General features: G+C 34.2%; 1 protein-coding gene across 2 annotated transcripts in view; it reads left to right on the top strand.

Annotated features, from left to right (window-relative positions):
* Positions 1 to 21840, top strand: part of LOC150076247 (uncharacterized) — a 29779-nt gene that overhangs the window by 5594 nt on the left and 2345 nt on the right. The window contains exons 2-3 of one of the 2 annotated variants that reach the window (XM_090388166.1): positions 3682 to 3812; positions 5822 to 5906. In XM_090388166.1, coding sequence (XP_090244292.1) covers positions 3693 to 3812; positions 5822 to 5906 — 205 coding nt within the window. In that variant the 5' untranslated portion in view covers positions 3682 to 3692. Of the gene's footprint in view, positions 1 to 3681; positions 3813 to 5818; positions 5907 to 21840 lie in introns of both variants that reach the window. The other variant, XM_090388165.1, reaches the window with a different exon arrangement.

The raw sequence follows: 21840 nt of genomic DNA, 5'->3' as shown, positions 1-21840 counted from the left end.
AGCATTCCAACCTTATAACACATATCCTCAGTTGCTCTATATGCTTCTGCTCCCACAGTTCACCTTAACCACAGAATATTGGATTCTGTGGTGGCCAAACTTAACTGGGAAAGCAGTTTACCATCTGTAGTAATAGCACTTACTTTCCTGAACTGGATCTCCTGGTAATTAATTTAAATGTATCCTTCCCGTCAAAGCTGATTTCTGAAGAGATTCCAAATCTTACTAAGATTGTCCTCCACCAACAGGCCTTATCATGGTAAAGCCTTACTGCAGCAACCTAACTGGAGAAAGAACCTTCATTTGGTGTTATTGGTCTTGACATGGATTGAACAGCCTTTGCAAAGAAAAGGCCTAGCAGATTGATGCTAGGCCCTAGTAAGCAAACATTAATAAATAATTTTTAATTATAATTGTTATTATTGTACATAATCTTTATCTAAACCTCATAACTGAGGCTTTAGCTTGTGGCACACCTACATCAGTATAATTATCACTGATATAAAGTGAGTGAGTTCACCTGCTTTGTTGGGAGATGGATTGACAGGCAATGGTCAAATCAGGCTTGAAAGTAAAACTTCCAGATGGAAAAAAGTACAAAACTGGGGAGCCTCTTCCCAATAAGTGTTTAAGTGAGTAATTCCAAGACTTAAGCTTGGAATATGGATTCCCAAAAACTTGTTCAACAGGATGAATAAATATTAATATGATGGTTAATATCTTGTAACTATGCATTATAGGTAATGTAATACAGAATAAGAGTATTGACAGCCTAGTTTAGTTAACTATTTCCCTGTAGGCAGGTTAAGGCACAACTAAGTCCAATGTCAACAAATATCTTTCGTCTTCTCAACCCAAGCACGGTACTATAGGTTCTAACACCTCGTGTTTGGGGTTTACATAAAAAAGACAAGACATGGACATGACCAGCATTTCAACTAGACAAACTGACAAGTTTCTGTAGATGCTTTGAATTTGAAGAATTCATATAGAATGACAGAACTTTTTGTATTTAAAGTTTTACACTTAACTTTAAATAGAACTAATTTGAGTCTTGAGAGGAAGTATACAGAAACTAGTATTTTAATACTTTTCTATTGAATCTCAAATGGCTATAACTGACCACTTGTAACCAGAAAACCAAGCTATTAGAAACTTGGTTCAAAAGTATGATCACACAATTTAATCAGACAAAGAATGCCAAACTATCTTGTTTGAATGGAGATATTCTAGTACTTCAAAATATCTCCATTAGTATAACTTCTCATCTGCCATAAGATTGAACTTTGGCCTTCAGTGCCAGACCTGAAGTTTTTATAGGCATTGACCCTTGCAGAACAAGATAAGTAAATATCTAAATTTTATAACAAATAAAGTAGTACTTTCCTTTATTTGCTCAATTTCATAATTGAGCAAACAGTATCTACCAGCTATACAATTCCCTAAAAGTCTGGCCTCAAAGGAATAAGCCCTTTTCAACAATCTCAATTTAACCTCGAGGATGAAAAGAAGTACTAGAGTTCTGAATTAGACTAAGAATGTAAGTAAACTGGATTTTGGAATCAAAAGATGGAAATTTCTTTTGGAGAACTTTAAACAGTGACTAAATTCTTTAGTCACAGCTTATGTTTCTATGGTACTTGCCTCAAATTAATAGGACTGAATTACTCTAATGATGAATATATATCTGGATGGCCAAAAAAGTTAAGGTCTCTTTTCCTTCTAAAGCAAAAGGAAATCCTTGCTATCTTAAGCCTTTGTTGGCAGTTAAGACAGTAGGCTAGGTTCTGTGCTACTTAGCAGGGGTAGCAAATGCCTTTCCATCTGTATTAGGTTCCTCAGTATAATTTTGAACTCTGTTTCTGTTATAGATGAACAGTCATACTTGATCATGTACTTTAATCTAATCTAAAGTCTCAGACTTTTTTGCTTTGGTCAAACTTGAACAGCTGCCATTTTTCAGAAACTAACAAAGAGCAAGGATTTAAAATAATAGCAATGCATATTAAAGCAGATATGGAATAGTCTGTCCCTAACATACATAAGATGTTCCAGGACTTTTTTAAGTAACTTTGGAATGAATAATAAAATTGCTAGTATATTCCTTTTATGCTAAAATTATAAAAACTACATAACTTCTTTTATCCTTCTTAGGATATTAATATGCCATGACAATTAAACTATCTAGGGACAGTGTGGAGTGGCACATAAGGAAAGAAAATATAAAAGGAAGAAATAAATGTTATTGTGCATATAAAAACTATTTCCTACACTGTGTAGGCTTTATAAGGGCTAACTAAGGGAATCAAAACCAAAGTGTACATAATTAAGAAAATTGGTCTAAACCACACAATGAATCAGTCCATTCACTTCAGGTGATGAACTGAAGGTAACTTAAAACAAACCTGAATCATTAATAAAACATTAATCACAGGGTGTAGGCAATTAAGTAGAGGTTGGTGGGGGAAGTACATGATATGAACTCTTTGATTTTCATATGCTTTTTTCTCTTTATAAATTTCATAATAAGCAATCTTAAATTTTCAAGAAACATTTGGTGTTTTCATCTATTGCATCAAATAGACTTCCTGAATTTTACAAAGCATTTCTGCCATTTCCTTTAGTTTGAACTGCTTCTTGGGTTGCTCTGATTCCTCAATAGATTTGGCTCTATGCATTTAACTGGGCTAGGTCTTCTGTTAAATCTTCACTTGTTCATCCACAGGCTCTTCTACATCTTGGTCCTTCAGGACCAGCTATAACTCTTGGGCTAAGTTTACAATTTCTTTGGTAACAGAAGACATCTTGGGAGCCCAAATTATGCAAGTCCAAAATTACATAACTTGGGCTTCCATAAGTTGGATTAACTACAGTGTTGAATGCCCAAATATCTTGCTTCACTAGATACTAGCCTCCACTATTGAATAAGCAAATTGTCTACTTCAAAGTACATGCCTAACTTAACTAGTTCATTTCACATAATACAGTTTAATTTATTGGTATTAGATGTTGGTAATTTAAGCCAGATCTTTAATAATTTTTATAGTTTGCTTACTATTGATATTATTAATTGACTTATTTCTGTTTTTAAGTCAACTAATAAAGGGGTAACTAGCCTGAATGATATTTAAACTTAATGGTTAAAATCCAGAATAACTTAGGAACCCCTGCTTTTTCCTGAGTTAGCAGTACTACATCTAATCTATCATTCAGGCTGGTATGTTGTCTATCTGGTGTTTGTAATTAAATTAAGCTTTCTAGAACATTTGTGTGTATATATATTCAATTAACTTGTTCTTTCTTTCAGTTTTTTCTCATTAGTTTATCCTGTCTGTCAAACTGATTTATTGAAGTACTATAATCAGGTATAGTACTAAGGACTCTAAGCTAATTTGGTAGTTGCCCAAATAGTCATCAGAATCTTCCTGAATTTTAATAAAACAATGACATAACTTCAGCCTTAATACAAACTAATTGTCAATTAATTATATATAGTGAATTGACCTAATTCACTTGGTTTTTTGATAGTTTTGATGACCATTTCAATTGTTACCTCTTGAACATAGCAAGGATTATACATTTTTAAAATAGACTACCATTTGGAAGTTTGTAACTTAAAGGGTATTCTTACACTTAATTTTAAGAAAACTTGTACCACATTCTAAAGGTGGAATCTTATAGGTATTCCAAAAATGGCTTCTGAAGCTGAAAATGCCCCATCCTGTCACCTAGCTTCAATCTCCTTAGCATTAGGATTCCTGGTGATCTGGACAGCAGTATTAGCAGGTGTGCTTGTTTCCCATACACTTAAGGTAATTTGTTTCTAAATATAATAATCTTTTGGATTAGGTTTAAATATTTACACAAAACAGATTTTTATCTTAATGTAATAAGTTTTAAGTATACATGTCAACTTTCTTTAAAGATCACTAAACAGGTAATTCCTTAATTATTACCTGTTTTTTAAATAAAAAAACCAGTCCAATTAAATATCTAGTCTATTATTAAATAGATACTGCCTCAAATATCAAGACAAAATTTTGTATTAACTTTACTGCCACTTGCTTCAAAACTCCCTTTGGGTATGTTACTCTCCTGGGTAAGCTTCACTAATAGTTGGATTGCAATAGGTAGTCATGAAGAATGGTAACACATTGAGTTATTGACAAGATGTTAGACTGCTTGACTGACCATTTCATCCCACAGTTGTTTCTATAGGGATTCACATTGGGATTTTTTCAAAGTATTTTATTAAATTTTTGCAGGCTCCAGAGGTTCCCCCTATATGCCAGATTGGGATTGTTTTAAGCATTTTACTGTTAAAACCAACATTATTAGCCATATGGTACAAAAAAGCCTGAGACTTGCTGCACCAGCCAAAAAAAAAATTGAGTTACCTTGTGAGAGTAGAAATGAATTGCCAAGAAAGAATGGATTATATCCAGCTTAGGACCTTGGGTTTGCCAAGCCCATACTCACCAGATATGAGTTCATGGGTATAAAAAGAACCATTCCATCCTAAGGAGCATAGAAGCCTTCAATGTTAAGGCAGCCAGCAGTGTTTGTTCCCCATGTAGCCACTAAAGATCCTAAGCCATACTGTGGGAAGTGGTGTCAACCATAACTGTTTTCAACTTCATTATTTGTATAATGCTTCTTAGCAGCACTCTTCAAGTATCCCTTATACCTGCCAGTCTAATTAGTGTAGGGTGTTATGATCTATTCTTGACATAAGACACCTACTGCAGTGGACCAACTAGGCAAGCCTGATCTGGCTTATGCCTCAACTCTCCCATAAATGTACCAGGTTTTCATCAATTTGAATATCAACTCCTGGTTGATATTTTATAGGGATTGAGTACTCAAATGAAGTGAACCTCCATGGTCTTTGTGTTGCCAGCTACTGGTATAACCCAGCTTGATAGTTACTTCATAGCTTATCCATTCCTAATTACTAAGCTTATAGATGTGATATCTAACAATAGCCCCCAGTCAGTTGGCTCTAAATGCTATGAAAATGTAGAGTACTGTTCAAGTACTTTGAAGGTATAGTGTACCTTCAAATAGTTAACTTCCAGCTTCTGTTCTAGAAGCTTTAAATGAGGATGGGCTCTTCTAGCTATAAAATGTGGTTTAAAAAGCTGTCTACTTAGCTAGCAGTATATTAACTAATAAGTTAACTTTTGATTATGAGCATGTTATAACATGCTAGGCTAGAGTACCAAAACTCACTGAAACAATATTTTGTTACCTAGTAACACAAAGCTATGTTAAACACTACTTGGAAACTGCCTTTAGAAGTCAGTGGATTTGGCAATATTTAAGTCATTCAGTCCTCTACTGGTACTGCAGTTTAATTTACAGATTTTAATAAGCAATACAAATACTATTCATCTTGACAATAGCTCTGATTGGAGCTATTGTTGGAGTAACTTAAATACATTAAATTAACACTGAATTTATTTCAGACATTCTGGGAAATGTTAGCCATTTTGAAGAACAGCTAATTTACATTTAAACCAGTCTCTTAAACTATATTTAAGATCTTTTAATTTAAGACAATTGAGTCTAAGGTGGCTAGACATTTGTTAATTTTTTTACTATTTGGCATTTAGTAAGTAAGGCTTCAATTCTAAAGGGCAAAGATGTGTTAATTGTTTGGGAACTAAGCATTCCACCACTCAACTAATAAAATTGTGACTATTATTACTACAATAGATATTTTAAGTAACTTATATTACTAATCTAAATAGTAATTCTTGGCTATTTGAACACTACCAGCATATCTAGAGACTAACTAAAACTTCCTTTTTAAAAGGAGGAAGCCAAAGCTAAAGAGACAGTAACAGTCTTCAGCACTCATGAAGATATTGGGAAAATCTCATTTGCAATGGGGCATGAAATGGGTGAGTATGGTTTCAATCTTTACAAAGCAGTTCAATTTTTTAAAATAAATTGAATCACAATAATTAAAGATAAACTTAAACAGAAGAAACTTGAGCAAATGCCACTACTAAAGATAGTGGCCATTCTTCAGACAAATTTGTGCAGGGTCTTTTGAGACCCTGCACAAATTAACCTCCATACCTTTCTACTCATCCATATAGCTAGCATTTCCAATAAATTTCTATTAAATTCCAGAAATTGTATTATGCAAACAGGAAACTTTCAAAATAAGTATGAAATAAGCCTTTTATTTACTCCACTTGTAAGTAAGTTGCTCTCATTAAAGCTTAATTATTGGAATTGCTGTTCTTGGGTTCCCCCTGGTGAGATAGGATTTAGCTAAAGATGCTATAGCAGCCTTTCTCAGCTAAGGCACCTATCACATTATAGAAGTTCTTCAGTGTCTATATTGTATCCATTAATTTCATAAATTAATATTGATAGCTGCAACTTCTATTTAATTCAAATAGAAAGTGCCATGTTATGTAGTAGATCTACTCTTGCTCATAAGTTTATATTATGAAAATATTTTTTCAAGAAAACTTTCTATTGGAATCTTTGCAATTTGCAGATACCAGCAATAAAATCTAATTGGAACAACTAACTCTTGCAGTTAAGATTTTTAGAAACTATTGGGCCTCTTGGACTATGCATGGCTCCAACTTAAGTAGTAAAGAATCTAAAACAAAAGGTCAAGGAAATATTCAAGTTTTAAATGTCTGTTTCTTGATGTACTTGACTAACATTTGTTAGTCTGTTCATTGACAATTTGTTTTTACTAGTTGTGTACCCTAGCAGGAATGGGTCAATTTTCTAATCAAACAAATATTGATTGCCCTGCCTTTTTGATAGCAACAACTAACTTGTATTGTACTATAAGATGACAAATAAATACTATCCACAAATTCTGGATCATTCGGTTAAAAGAACTTGGTAAGACCTCAGTTGAAAGAGCAGATTCTTATTGTAATACAATATAAGATTATTCTGCACTGATTACTCTCAAGAAAAGTGGTATTATATTAACTTAATATCATATAAAGGAAGATATCCTAAGGAGCCTAAAATTACTAAGGAAGTGGTGGCAACTAGTTAAGTATTTTGAAGTGCTCAGTAACTAATAAATCTAAAGTGAATCTATTCAAGGAGATTACTATAAATCAGGAGAACAGAGGCTTTATTTCACAACTCTTTTCCTATGTTTTGGTTAGCAATTTAACTTTTTTAGCTCTTTTTGAATTGCTAACAGAAGTTATTCCATATTTGTGAGATTCTATTAACCATGCTTAATGATTTTTCTCTTTCTGAACATTAAAAAACCTATATTATACTTCCTACTCTACCTTCAAGAGAAGGTGATACAAACTTCTCCCATAAAGAGATTACTTAAATACTCTCTGCCAGGGATACTGCAACTATTCCAGTTAATGCAGGTTTAGTCAAACCAAGCATTCTTTTTGTTAGCCATATTTTCCTTAGTTACCATCAGTTGTGTAAACTAAATTTTGGATTTGAGCCTTGTTTTTCTGTATAATTTAAGCTATCAACTTAGCTAACACAGTAGCACTCTATATGGGTGATCACTTTATTAGAGTAACTAAAATGCTCCCCTGTGTTAGAAGCTTGTTCTTCTACCCTGGAATATATTGAAGCTATGGAATTTTAGTCCATTTTCCAGTCTTAAAACTAAAGGACATTTGAACCTTTAACAACTAACAGTTAATTACTTAACTATAAATAATAGTGCCAAGGATATTGTTTTGACAAATGGATATTCCTAAGATTGGTCTAAACATTGAAGTTGGATTACTTTTAGTATAGTAATTGATTTTTTGTTAACATCAATTTAAAGTTACTAAAGCAGACTAGCTGGCTGCTGGTCTAGGTTCCTCAAATTTGGAGGAAGACTTGTACAGGTGACCCCCACTTAATGCAGACTCTTTCCTGAAAAACAGTGCTAAGAGAGCACTGTATTCCCATAATGTAACATATATGTATTTGAGTCATAGTCTATGCCATAGGATTATTTTCTAATCAATAATAAATGGTAACAAAAATAATTACAAGTCAGTCAAAATACTTAATATTAAAAATTTGTACATGTAAGATACTCCATTATGAACTTACTTATGTGGTAAGTAAATACATTTGTATCAAAATTACTTAATGTCAGTTAAAATCATTGATTTATTAATCAATGGCCCTGGGCTACAGAGTTTTTATATCTTTGATAGATTTTGGGTTGTACTTTGGCCATCTTCTTAATAAACTTAAGGGTTTTACTTAAATCCCGACAGTTACCACCCAACAATAAAGTCAACCGATCCTTTGCCACTTTGAAGCCTGGCGTGTTTTCTTTCAATATGAAACATGCCTTTAGGCATTAGTTTCCAAAAAGCTAAGTTTTTGTATATGTTAAAAACTTAGTTTAACACCACTCTTCAATAATTTTTAGTTCTTTTGAAAGTTTTGGCTCATTGATCTACACTTTTGGCTTCTCCCTAGATTTTAAATCTATTTTGCCAGCCCTTACTAGTTAAATGGTTCACCTTTTTTTAGGTGAGCTTTCTTCAGATCATTATATAGGCCAATTGATTTTTCTTTAATACTTAACTTAATGGAATTGTGCATTGGATTTAATCTTCAGTAAAATTATTCAGTCTCTGTTTCAATTATAATAGCTGGCTTAGTTGCTTGCAGTGGAACAGCAGTCTTTCCCACTGCAACAATTTATTTATAATTGTTCTTACAGTTGAATCTGCCAGTCCTGAATTATTGCAATATCCACTTGTCACTGAATGGAATAATTTGCTTCAAAACAATTAATTTTTAAATTAGGTATTTTTCTTACCTTAGGCTTGGTGCCATGTCCAGATGTTGTTCCTTTTTAATTATCTGCCATTATTAATCTTCAAAAATGTAACTGTTGCATTAATTATGATACAATGTTAGAGTAGAGTCTTATGGACTGTCTGTCACTGTACAAAGTGACACTAGACTTCAGATAAATGCAAATATTATAAGCAATATACATTAAACATTTTAAAAAATGTTTATCTGGGAAGTACATAAGTCACCATAGTGCAGTTGGCTTGGGAGAAATTTCACAATCAGCATGGGAAACTTTGCTATTCATTTTCAAGTTATCAACTACATGTTTTTGTTAAACATGCCAAAAATTCAATCTTTACACTGGTAAAAGAGCATAGTGAGTTCTCAGCATTAGAGTAAGATATGGGTTATAATATAATAACAGCATTATAGCAAACAATGTTATAACAAGGGTCTGCTGTACTTTCATGGTACATCCAATGCCCAGAGAAATTTTGGTCAAAAACATTTCATGTTTCCATGAAATGTATGATTTTAAAATCTGACTAGTTCTCATTTTTGAAAAACTAAATGGCAATTTCAGTAGCTAAAAGATTTAAGTAAATTTTCAACTAAAATGATATGTCATTAACCAATCTCTTGGAGGGAAGCCTTGACTGCACAATTATCAAGTCTTTCATTTTACATATCCTGGGTGTAGTATCACCCAGTTGCTATGTTAAACTTCAACTGCCTAACTTCTAGTAGTAGGTTACCTTGATTACTGTCATTAACCACCCTGCTAAGCTTTGTAGCTACAAACTTAGACATTAAGCCTGATGTACCTTTTTTTAATAAATATCAAAAACAATGTGCCTGTCCTGAACCTTTAACTCCATTTAATAACGTTAGTCCAAGAAGAGCAGTGTCCATCAATAAATTATCTTCTCCCACTCAACCATCCCTTTATCCATAACAGTAAAGCCCTTAATGCTATTCTGCTCCAATTTATATATCAGTCTTTATGTGCAACATTATTCAGGACTTTGAAGTACAAAAATATTACATCAATTATTTTGCATCCAGTTACATACTTAAATTTTATAGTACATCCTATAGTTTTCATTGTTCATGAAGCTGTACTGTTTCTATCAAGAAATGGACAGATTGATTAGAATTAATCTCTAAGACAAGATTATAAGTACCTTAAATCTTTCAAGAGTTTGATTGGTAGCAAGCATTGAGTAGTTCCTGAATTTATGTGGAGGAAAATGTTGCTGATAGCACCTGAAGGATATAAGGCATAATAGATGTAATTATGCAAACAGCTTTTTCTGTATTTAATTCAAAGGTTAGTCAACTAGAACTCATTTTCCACTAAGTTTTTTTGTACTTGTTCTGCAAACAAGCCACACTTGTTTGCAGAAAATTTTTTTTTTTCTGAGGCTGGATTCATAAATGGCTTGATTAATTTCCTTCCCTTATGATATGACTAAGAAGAGAATCAACATGCCCTCAGTCAGTAAGGCACAAGCAATTTGGTATTCTTCTATAGGAAAGTCATTATTGGCATCACTTCTCTGAAAGAGGAACTAGAAAACTTAGACTTAAAGAGCAACTTACTCAGACCATTTACCAGATGGTCTTTTGTTAGCCACTATATGGCTGTTATAATTGTACTTAACTTACAGTATCCCCAAAATACTGTACAGGACCCATGGTGTGGCTTACTGAGTTCCTAGACCTGAATCCACTACTTTGTCATGTAAAACCCATTTTACATGACCCCCCCCTTAATAAAGAGCCTTGTTAGAACAAGGATATCAGCAAACTTGATAACTGGAATCAGTGGACAGTCTATAATAAGGTGAATAATCCACAGAGCTAGAAAATTAAGTGAATTTCAGATTAGTGTTAATTTTTTTCTTTCAAATCATGAAAGTGCAACTCACATGTTAACCACCTGTATTTTTGTAGTGAATTGAAGAACCAAGGTGGTTCTCCATAAGTATCACAAACTTCCTATATCTTCCATCTACAGGTGGTAGATGACTCATCAACTGGTGCAATACCACCACTTTGCTTATTGGAGGCTTGAAGTGGTGGGAGCCAAGTTCCAGTCAGCCCTTCCCTATCTCTTCCATCATGCAGTATGATTGACTTGAGGTTATGATGAACATCGTGGCAAGATCCAATATTCCTTACATTTCAAGGGTACAGCTCTAAAACAGTGTTTGCAGGCTGGCTGCTAGTTAGTACACTGGACTGAACCTATTGGTAACTCTCTAGGAGGCTTCCAGATCAGCTAGCATATAATCTTGCTACCTCTACTCTGCCAGATACTGACTGGAGGGACTCAGTAGTGTATGTGGGGAGCATTGTCAAGGTCATGTTATGTCAAGAATCTGGGTATATTCTTACCATGTGTACACAATACCAAAAATTTATTACTTCATACAGCATGTCCTGCCCACTTTTTCTTATCATTGAATACACCATGAATTGTCAAACTAATAGAGCAAGCTTATCTGCAAAAAGATCTAAACCTACCAAGCACTTCCTAATTCATTTCACATATGTGGTTTCAATTCTAATCTCAATGATGTCCATTTCCACTTGCAGTCTGCCAAACCCATGTACTTTTTCTGACAATCTCAGTTATCAGTTGATTCAACTACTGCTAATCTCAGATGCCCAAATTATTTGATGTATGATTCCTTTTGCCTCAAAGGTGGTACTTATGCATATCTGTTCTGATATTCCCTGTCAGAGACTTGGCAATTTGAAATCTTCTCTGGCTTAAAATCTCTACCTCATTGTGTCAAATTAATCTGTGTGTACCATTCTCCCAACTCTACTAAGCTCTTTGACTTTTTCTCTTTGCAACTTTACTTTCTCTAGTCCAATTTTCCTTGGTGATTTTAATGTTCACAACTCCAGCTGGCTTCCATTTTCTAATCACACCAACCCAGCTGGTCAAAATGCTGAGGCTCTTGCAATTACTAATGACCTTACACAGATTGTTCATTTACCTACAAGAATACCAGACAATCCTAATCATACAGCCAATACGCTTGATCTTTTCTCACAAACAAACCTAAGTAAATGGTCGAAGTGAGAGGTCCTTTAGGCACTTCAGATCACAACTTGGTGATTGTCTTCTCCAATGGAACCTTTATCTCATGGCTATTCCTAACCTAGTGTTTGGTATTACAAGAATGCAAAATGGGATGACCTGCGAGACTTCTTTTCCTTGGTCAGATTACTGTTTCAAAACTTCTGATGTCAAAGTTTGCTCAGATCATGTCAGTGAAATTATTCTTGCAGGAATAGAATCCTTATCCCACACTCCACTTTAAAATCTAGTCCTTTATCTAAACCTTGGTTTTTTTTTTTTCCAATAAATGTGCTAAGGCTCTTCAAGAGAAGAATGTTGCATATCATAATTGGCTTGTTTCTAATTCTTCAGTTTCATTTTTCTGCATACACCAAAGCTTGCAACAATTGTAAAGCAGTTATTAGTCCAAACTAGTTTGAACAGGCTAAGAGTAGAAAACTTGCATTCTTGCCATAATGGTAGCCGAGCATTCTGGTCTCTTGCCAAGCTATTGGCCGCAATGTTTGCCCATCTCTGCTCCCACCTCTGTCCAAACCAGATGGTTCTGTTGTCACTTTGGCAAAGGATAAAGCTGACCTGCTAGCATCCCATTTTTTCCAACTCATATATTAATGATCTTGGTAAAACACCTCCCATTCCCAACACACTCCATTCCATGCCCCCTGTGGTCTTCTGTGAAAAGGATGTCAGTTTTTTTTTTTTTAATCTTGATGCTAAGAAAGCTCCAGGTCTCAATGGTATTTTTCCACTTGTTCTCAAAACCTGTGCTCCTGAACTTACTCCTATTCTTTGCCACTTTTTCACTTTCTTATTCCAAAGGTGTTTTTCCTTCTGCTTGTAAATTTGCTACTATCCAGCCAGTTACTAAAAAGGGTGCCAAATTCATTCCCATCCAATTATCTTCCCATTTGAAATTACAAATCAATTAACCTCCAACTCTTAAACAACATAGAAACCTTCAATCTGATCAAAGATCACCAGTATGGATTCTGTCAATGTCAATCCACTGGTGATATTCTGGCTTATGTTAACCATTTTTGTACAAATTCAATGGAAAGTTTTTTAGTGTAACACAAGTAGTTGCTCTTGACATCTCAAAGGCTTTCAATCATGTTTGGCATAAAGGTCTTCTAAACAAGCTTCTATCTTATGGTTGTATCCCATTGTCACCAGATACAGAGGATGTAGAAAGGTCTGGGAATGACCACTCCATATTCCTGGAGCAATATGGCATTAGTTGCTAATGCTCCTAAAAACCAAAACTATCATATGGTTTGCCAACTGTTTTTTAATAATTGGTTATCCAGTTTTCTCTCTGATTGCTCACTGAGAGTAATGGTAGATGGCTCTGTCTTCTAACTTCTCCACTAATACTGGTGACCCCCAAGATTCAGTTCTTTCCCCCACTCTTTTCCTCTTGTATATTAATGACATTCTTCCATTGACTAGAAATCCTATCCATAGTCTTGCTGATGGAACATTTCTTTTCATTTTGAGAAACTTTGTCCTGCTCAATCAGCTTCAACTTCTCAAATCTGCTACCAATACCTTAAATGCCAATCTTCAGGTAATTCTCCAGTGGGGCAAAGACAACTTAGTTGATTTCAACCCTTCTAAAACTCAATCTTGTCTTATATCTTGCAAAAAGGATTCTTCTGCTCCTATGCTTATCTTTAGTGACACTCCGATTTCTAGGCAAAATAATCTCTTTTGGGATTACCCTGACTTCTAATCTCTCTTGGCACAAGCACATTACAAATATTGCTTTCTTTCCATCTAAAAATCTTGGTTTTCTCTTTTGCTCCCAGTGTTACTTTTCTTCCAAACAGCTGTTCACTGTGTGCAAATCCACCCTACCACAGAATATTGTTCCCACATCTGGGGCAGCCCCAAAACATCTCTCTCAGGCTTCTAGATTCCATTCATAAGAGGGCAGTTAGGTTAATTAATGACTTCTCTCTAACAGTCTCTCCACTCACTGTCTCATAGATGTACTGTTTCTGCTGCATGCCTTTTTCTACAGTTACTTCTATGGCACTGTTCTTCTGAATTGGATTCTATAATTCCCACTCTTTCAAAACAGTCTGAACATGTGCTGCCACCAGCAGACATCCATTTACTGTCCAACTTGCAGAACCAACTTTTCATCTTCCTCATTTATTCATTCAACTCCAATTTTCTGGAACCACCTTCCTTCATACTGTATTTCCTGAAAATTACAGTCTACAGAAGTTAAAGTCCAATGTCAACCAATATCTTTCGTCTTAACCTCCAACCCAAGCACAGTACTAAGTACTATAGGTTCTAATACCTTATGTTTTGGGTTTACATAAAAAAAGTAAATGAGTTTATCCACAATTTCCCAATTGATGGATGCTTTAATAGTGCCTTCTAGGCAAAGGATAGGTATAATTGCCTCTTATTTGTAACAAATATTTCCCCAGTTTATCTTACTTCAGCTGTCCTTGAAGCATTTCATTGGAGTCTTAACATTCCAAAGGCTCTTCCTTTTTTTTTTAGGAAGAAAAATTGTAAGGAATAATTGGTCTTTTTACATAAAAGAACCATTCTTTTGTATATTCCTTCTCATATATTCCTTCTTGTAACTGGCCCACTTTCTCTAATCTGATTGGCTTAATCAGGTCAAGAAACTTGGTGTACTTTAAGACTTGATGTTCTCTTGTAATACTTCATTCAATCTTTGCTGTGTGGATCTATAGAACTATTCCAAGCTCAACAGGAATCCTAATCAAGTATTCATATTTTTAGTCACTTATAATAATGGATGTATAAAATTAATCTTTCTAGAAGATTCCAGAACCAAATTGGCTTTTTTATTTTTTTAGAAATAGTGATCACATTTGTTTATCTGACATGAACAGCTTCAACATTTCAGTGACATTAAAGTAAACCACCTTATAAGAACAAAAGTGGTCCATGACAGTAAGCATGGTTTGTTACTGCAACAAAATCTAGAAAAATTAGGCAGATGGGCTAAGAAGTAGCAATGGGATGTTTAGCTTTACTAAACTTCCCAAATTTGAAGTTTTGGTCAAGACATCAAAAGTGAATATTGTTGTGATATCAGAGACATGGTATCACAAATATTAGGAATGCAGAATTGGAATTTGGGGAGTATGTGTATGGGAAGGAGGGGTTATGCTGTTAAGAAAAACAAAACCAAAGGAAGTGCATCCAGTTGACATAGATGGACAGTGCAATGTTGTCAGTTTGTGCATTGGGAAAGCAAAAATAACCTACTTTTCTCTGTACAACAAACAATTGTACAGAGAAAAGTAGGCAAGTAAATCAATGTCTTATGGGTGATTTTAACTTCCCAGATTGACTAACTTGAGTTGGACACTACCAAGACTTGTGGATTTACTGGATGATTGTTTTCTGCAGCAGCATGTTAGATAGGGTAAGACTCTTGATCTGGTTATCAGCAGTGATCATTTGTGTATTAATAATTTGCAGCTGAAGGAACTACTAGATGGCAGTCAGCTGGGGCAAGACAAACAAGGCTCTTGCCCAGCTTAAAAGCTGAAAGGGTTACCAAAAGGAAATTCTTTTTAATCAAAAGATTAAAAATATCACTAACTATAATTTGTGATATTTTTGACAAAACATTTGTTTTAAGTATTAATGTTATTTTTGAAATGAATGATATTTATATTATAATAAATACTGCTTATGAGAATAATCACTTTAAAAAATTTAATTTTTTTTATTAAAACATATACCAGAAACTTTTTTTTTTAATATTTTAGGGAGGGTGCAATCTCTCATTCTTGCCTCTGGTACAAAATGGCTCTGGTGGCAGTGATCATACTGATGTGAGATTTACTTAAAGATATAATTGCCATCAGGGGTAAATTAAAAGGGTTTTTGCTTCCATAAAGGTGGCTACAGTGGTCTCAGACAGTTTAAATTTTGTATAGTGGGACCAAATGTTACCAACATCAAATTCTAAGTGGGAAGCATCCAAGGAATTAATCATGGAAGCTACTAGTCTTTTCATACCTAATTAAGAAATTGTTCAAGGCCTAAATGGTTGTCAAATGAGCTGAGATTTGTGGCAGAGAAGAAAAGATGCATAAATTATTGGGTGGCAGATTACAATGAATCTTTGGCAAAGGATGCTAAGAAAAACAGCAAGGATTTCTTTTCTTTTTAGAGTTCATATAAGTAAAGATGACTCAGATTGGTCTACTTGATATCAGTGGTTTGACTGTTCATGATCCTTCTCAGATAGTAAACAAACTATAAATGAGTATTTTGCATCCTCCTTCCCAGAAGTTTTTTATCAAATTGTAACAGGGTGCTTAATGATTTTGTAATAACTGAGCACAGTGGAGATGAAATTGTTGAAGTTAAACATAAGAAAGCCACCTGGGGTGGCTGGATCTATCCAATTACATTAAAGGAGGCAGCAAAGGAACTAAGCAAACCCTTTCTTATAATTATGAGAGCATCCTTGCACTTGGGAAGTCCCCCCCAGACTGGAGATGTGCAAATGTATCCCCAATTCACAAAAGGTGACAACAGTAATTACAGACCAGTTAGTTTAACTTCTGTTCCAGGTAAAATAATGGAGTCACTGGTTAAAGATGTATTGCTAGATCATCTAGACAAGACTGTAGTAATAATTTGGACATAGCATGGGATTGTTAAGGGAAGTCTTGTCTAACAAATTTGATTGGATACTATGGTGTGGTTATAAAGGAACTGGATGCAAAAAATAATTTTGATATACTTGGATTTCAGGAAAGCTTTTGACACTGCATGGAAAACTGCAAATTGGAGCAGAATGGTATTAAGGGCAAGTTGCTACAATGGATAAAAGGTTGGATGAGTGAAGACAGGGTGGTAATCAATGTCCACTGTTCTTTGTGGACTGATGTTATTATTGGAGTCCCACAGGGTTTGGTGTTGGGCCCACTGCTTTATATATTTATCAGTGATATTGATGATGGTATATCAGGCTTAATGTTGAAGTTTGCAGATGATACAAAGGTTGGCAGGGTTGTTAAGCACAGTGTGCTACTGTCATTTCTATAGGATCTAGAAAATTTGGGCAGATGGCCTGAGAAGTGTCAACTGAAGTTTAACATTGACAAATGCAAAGTACTGAATATGGGTAGAAGTAACCCCAGAGGAATGTATCAACTATGTGGTACTCTACTTAAGGTGGTAGAAAATGAAAAAGACCTGGGAGTAATTGTGCAGTCAGATATGAAGCTTTCTGAGCAACACTGCCAGAGCAGGTCATGGGGTTTTGTCAATGATATATAAGAATTTTTCTAGCAGGCAAAAGGAGGTGATTGTCCCTCTGTATAAGGCAATGGTCAGGCCATGTCTTGAGTACTGTGTACAGGTCTGGAGGCTTCATTTTAGGAAGGATGTGGATTTGATTATGTACAGAGAAGGGCAACAAGATTGGGAATGAAGGGATCCTCTTACCAAGAGACTAAAGTTCTACAAATTGCAGTGGCTGGAAACTAGGGCACCTGCAAGGTGATCTGATTGAGGTGTATAAGGCCTTGAATGAGTTGAGCATGCTGAATTCTGATATAACTCTACTTGCTCAGATTATGAACCTAAGGGGACAATTTTTTTAAATTGAGGAAAGACAGTTGTAGAACAAATGTGGAAGTTTGCCTTTAGCCAGTGAGTGGTTAATTGCTGGAACAGACATCTGTTTTTGTGGAAGTTGAGAGCTTAAAGAAATTAAAGGAGGAACTTTCCATTCTTTTAGAGGAATGGTTGTGTGAAACTTTTTTTTTTTTTTTTTTGGCTGATTCTACATAAGCTCATGCACTTGCTTTCTTGCATCACATGCCTCTATTACTATCACCTTGCTGTAAACAAGCTTCCCATAAGCTAGCTTTCTTGTATTTACTACCAAGTCTAGGCAGTAGCCAATTGGCTTTAAATTTAATATGGTATTAAGGACCATATATCCTTACATTACATGGTGTAAGTATAGTTTTATGAACTTACTTATATAAGGCAAGTTGAAAGCCTAGTAATTCTGCTTTCAATTTTCATTACTTGAAGAAACTTCAATTGCATATTTTTAGTAGCTTGGAAATTGGTCCAAGCATACTGAGTTTTTACTCCCACAAATGTGGGTGGGTAGTTAATGTAAATCTACTTGTGCTGCTTTCATGATAGTTGATCTGTCTTGCAAAATCAGAATTTGGCAACCTTGAGTACTGCTGTCACTGTATGTATCTTCTCTATTAAGAAAACAACTTATAAGCCTTGATAAACTTCAACTTGTGATCTTCATTTCATATTGAAATGACTATCTCAGGTCATTCAATAACCTTCATATAATGTATATGTACTAGGTGAAGTCTTCATTATTAAGGAACATTATTTATCCAAAAGTACTTTAAACACTTAAATTCAGCTCATCTCCTTCCCTTGCCTACTTCTGCTTAGGCATACAATTTAATTTTCTATTCTAGAATAGTTGTGTAGCATAACTTCATGTGCTTCTAGTTTAGTCATGAATTCATTTAATGCTTTGCAGAAGCAAATTAGCATAGCTATCTGGGAAATGTCAAATTAAGTTGCTTGTCAGGTTTAATGAGGCCCCTTGTCCAAGTCATGGACAAACTTTATTTTCAGTATAACTGACATCTGTTTCATATTTGGTTTGTCTGCTTTTTTGATCATATTACCACATCCATTCCAATTCTAACAATGATTACTATAATGAAAGTTAGATAGCTTTAGCTATCAGTAAAGCACCTTATCTAACTGGCTTTACTTTCCTTTTCAATGTGGCAAGTTTGCCATTTCACTTCCAGCTCAGTGGGTCTGTATAATTACTTCCTATATAATAAACATTATCCTGTCTTTATTTATAAATTGATGTCATAAACATGTACTTAAAGGAATAGACTGACCCCTTCCTATCTCAGGAAGGACAGGACAGGGTACTTAAGTTCCTTTATCCAACAGTCTGGAATCCATAAACAGATTCAGTTTTCTACTGAATCATTGATTGCCATTTTCAGCAGCACATCTAATAAACTTTCATAGGCCAACTTATAGTGAACCAGGTACTAAAGTTTGTTCCTTGTTATGGGATCATTTAAATTGTAAGAAACTCCTGTCAGTTCAAGACAACTTGGTGCATGATATTTTGCTGTCTGACAATGAGTGACTACAAAACTTCTCTAAAAGTAAAGTAAAAGGTCTGGAAAACCTAGATTTTCTTCACTTAGAAAGGGAAAAAGTCAATTTTAGATTATCAGTTTATTTAGTAAAGTCTTTGAACTGATTCTGTCAACAGGCATGTTATCTTTATGGTAACTGTTATCTAGAGCAACTTCTCTATATGCAAGAACAGTATGTAGATCAAGAGCATTCTTGGGCAAAGGCTGCAAGCTATGTGGGAGTTTACTGATGTACAGGTTAGTGCAATTGCATCATTTTTGTATGTGGCAAACTACCCAAAGTAGATAAATAGCATGGGTTTTAATTATCTCATTGTGAAAACCTTTACAACAAATTGCCATGAGGCAATTAAAACTATGCCATTCCTACTTTTTGTAGTTTGCTATATACAAAGGATACAATTGCACTAATCCATATGTTAGTAAACTCCTACATAGCTTGTGAGGCCTTTGCCCAAAAATGCTCTTAATCTAAATTATGGCATATCATTGTGGAGTTAACTTGACTGAATTGTCACAATTGCAACACCATGGTACCTGCCCACCCACCACAGGCAAAAAAGCCTGTGGTGCCATCTGGGTGGTGGTATCCTCAGACTAACTAACAATAGTCTTTTCTGCATTTTTTTTTTTTTCCCATGGGTGAAGCATTACTTATTCAAGATAGTGCAATAGTATGGAAACTCTTTCACAAAGAATTAAAACAATACCATTTACCTACTCTGGGTAGTTTGCATATATAATAATTATGCAATTGCACTGATTTGTATATATCAGAAGTCATGTTTAAAGATGGTGAATAGCATACTTGTCCAATCTATGTATGCTATTGTAGAAGCAGTTGATTGGTGGGGGGGTTGGAAAATCAAATTGGTCACAGAAACCAGGTGACAAAATTATAAGAAATCTTAATATAAATTTCAGAAAGGTACAGAATTTTTAAAAGAATGGAACTTAAACATCAGTTATTAGATGCAAATACAGAGAAATAATTGCCAAATATGAATTTACATAAATTCATGTAATACTAGTCTTATTTTCAGATATGCTGAAGACATGCTTTTTTATTTTTGCACCTAAAAAAGGTGGTTAGTGCCCTTGTTAAAAAAATATCAATATATATGCTCAATCACCAGATTATGACTCCATCTGTAATGGACTATGCTACATAGCTTGGTATATAAAGCCAAACAGCCTCATTTACTAGAGTAGTAAATTGCATCTGGCTGTTCAACTTGAACTTATGGTATCAGTTATAGGACACATCAGTTTCAAGAGCCCAAGATTTTGGGAGCTTTTGTTGGGTACTTTATCAGGAACATCTTCAGTCACTGTGGTTAAGAAGTACAAAGAATGGTGTTGAACAAGTCAAACTACCTCCTGCCTGCTAATTAACCTGCAACTGGTTAATTATAGCCCAAATTGAAGTAATTTTGACTTGTTTAAATTAAGTGACAAATATTCCATTTACTTGGATGCAATTATTCCAATTGTTAAAAGATATATAAGCCACAGGCTTAAATTTGTTCTAAACAACTCTTCAGCTTAGACTTAAAATTGATTTTACTCTAATTCATGTTCAAAATAACTTTAATCTTTTGTGTGTTAAGTTTGAATAGCTTTTCATTCTATTTAGAACTTTAAGGTAAAGTGCTAACCCCTGATAGTTATTGGTATTAAAATAGCAGAACACTGAAGCAAAGCTTAATTGCATCTTTTTTGCAGATGCACTTGTGTGGATTTTATTATATAGTCCATAGATTCTCAACTTGAATCAGTACAAGTAAGGAAATCTTTGCTGCTCCATTAACCTAGTTTTTAAGTTTAAAACACTTTCAATTCTTATTTAAGGCTTCCCAGACTTAAATTTTACAAGTAGTTTTAAATTTTTGCCAGTAAAATTGTACCATTAAATTTGAATAGAAAGATAGATATAGAAATGCTTAGTTCTAAACTATTGCATTTCAGCATTTGTCACTTAATTTAATTAAGTGACAAATTATTTGTAATTTAATTTCAAATATTATCTGGCCATGATATGATTTTTACTTGCATAAAAACATATGCAGCCATAGAATAAGATAATCAAATATTAGACTTTTTTTTTTATGCAAGTCATCAGATTCAGTGAAATATTGATTTGCACTATCTTAATATTAATTTTTTTTTTTATAACTAAAGGTTTTTAATCTCTAGCTTAGCAAAGTTAGCTGCCAACCTATGAGGAAAAACAAAGGCTTTGGCCATTTGAATCTACTTCATTCTTAATTTTTAATTCTAATATTTAGAATGGTCTTTTGTATAAAACTTCTAAAGGAATCTCTTTAGAGAGAATATTAATTAATACACTAGTCTAATTAAACAAATTTCTACAACTTGTAATTGAATCTTTTTCTTTAAAATTTGGTTTGCATGAACCAGAGCTTATAATGCTGAATAAATATTTTATCTTTATCAATACTTGTAAAAGAATGAGTAGTTTATCTCAATATGTTACATAAACACTTCCATATGATACTCTCCAGAAATTAAAATGAACAATTAATTAAAAAAGCAAGTCTTGCATTACAGTAAGGAATGATTAAAAATTAATTTAATGAAAAAATTGCAAAGCTTTTCCTTCCTGAAGCTGACAATGCCTTTTGACCCATATGTTGTGATCACAGGAACAAATTACCAAATGGGGTGAGCATGAATCTTAAAATAGGGATTGTCTTCATGTATACACTTTTAGACCATGAATCAGAGATTAGATATGGCTGGTAAACATTA

Source organism: Mastigoproctus giganteus, chromosome 13 (genome assembly GCF_048544385.1).
Source record: "Mastigoproctus giganteus isolate SK-2022 chromosome 13, ASM4854438v1, whole genome shotgun sequence".
Classification (NCBI taxonomy): domain Eukaryota; kingdom Metazoa; phylum Arthropoda; class Arachnida; order Uropygi; family Thelyphonidae; genus Mastigoproctus; species Mastigoproctus giganteus.
The sequence above is the reverse complement of the archived record's forward strand: the minus strand, read 5'-3'. Positions and strand labels throughout refer to the sequence as shown.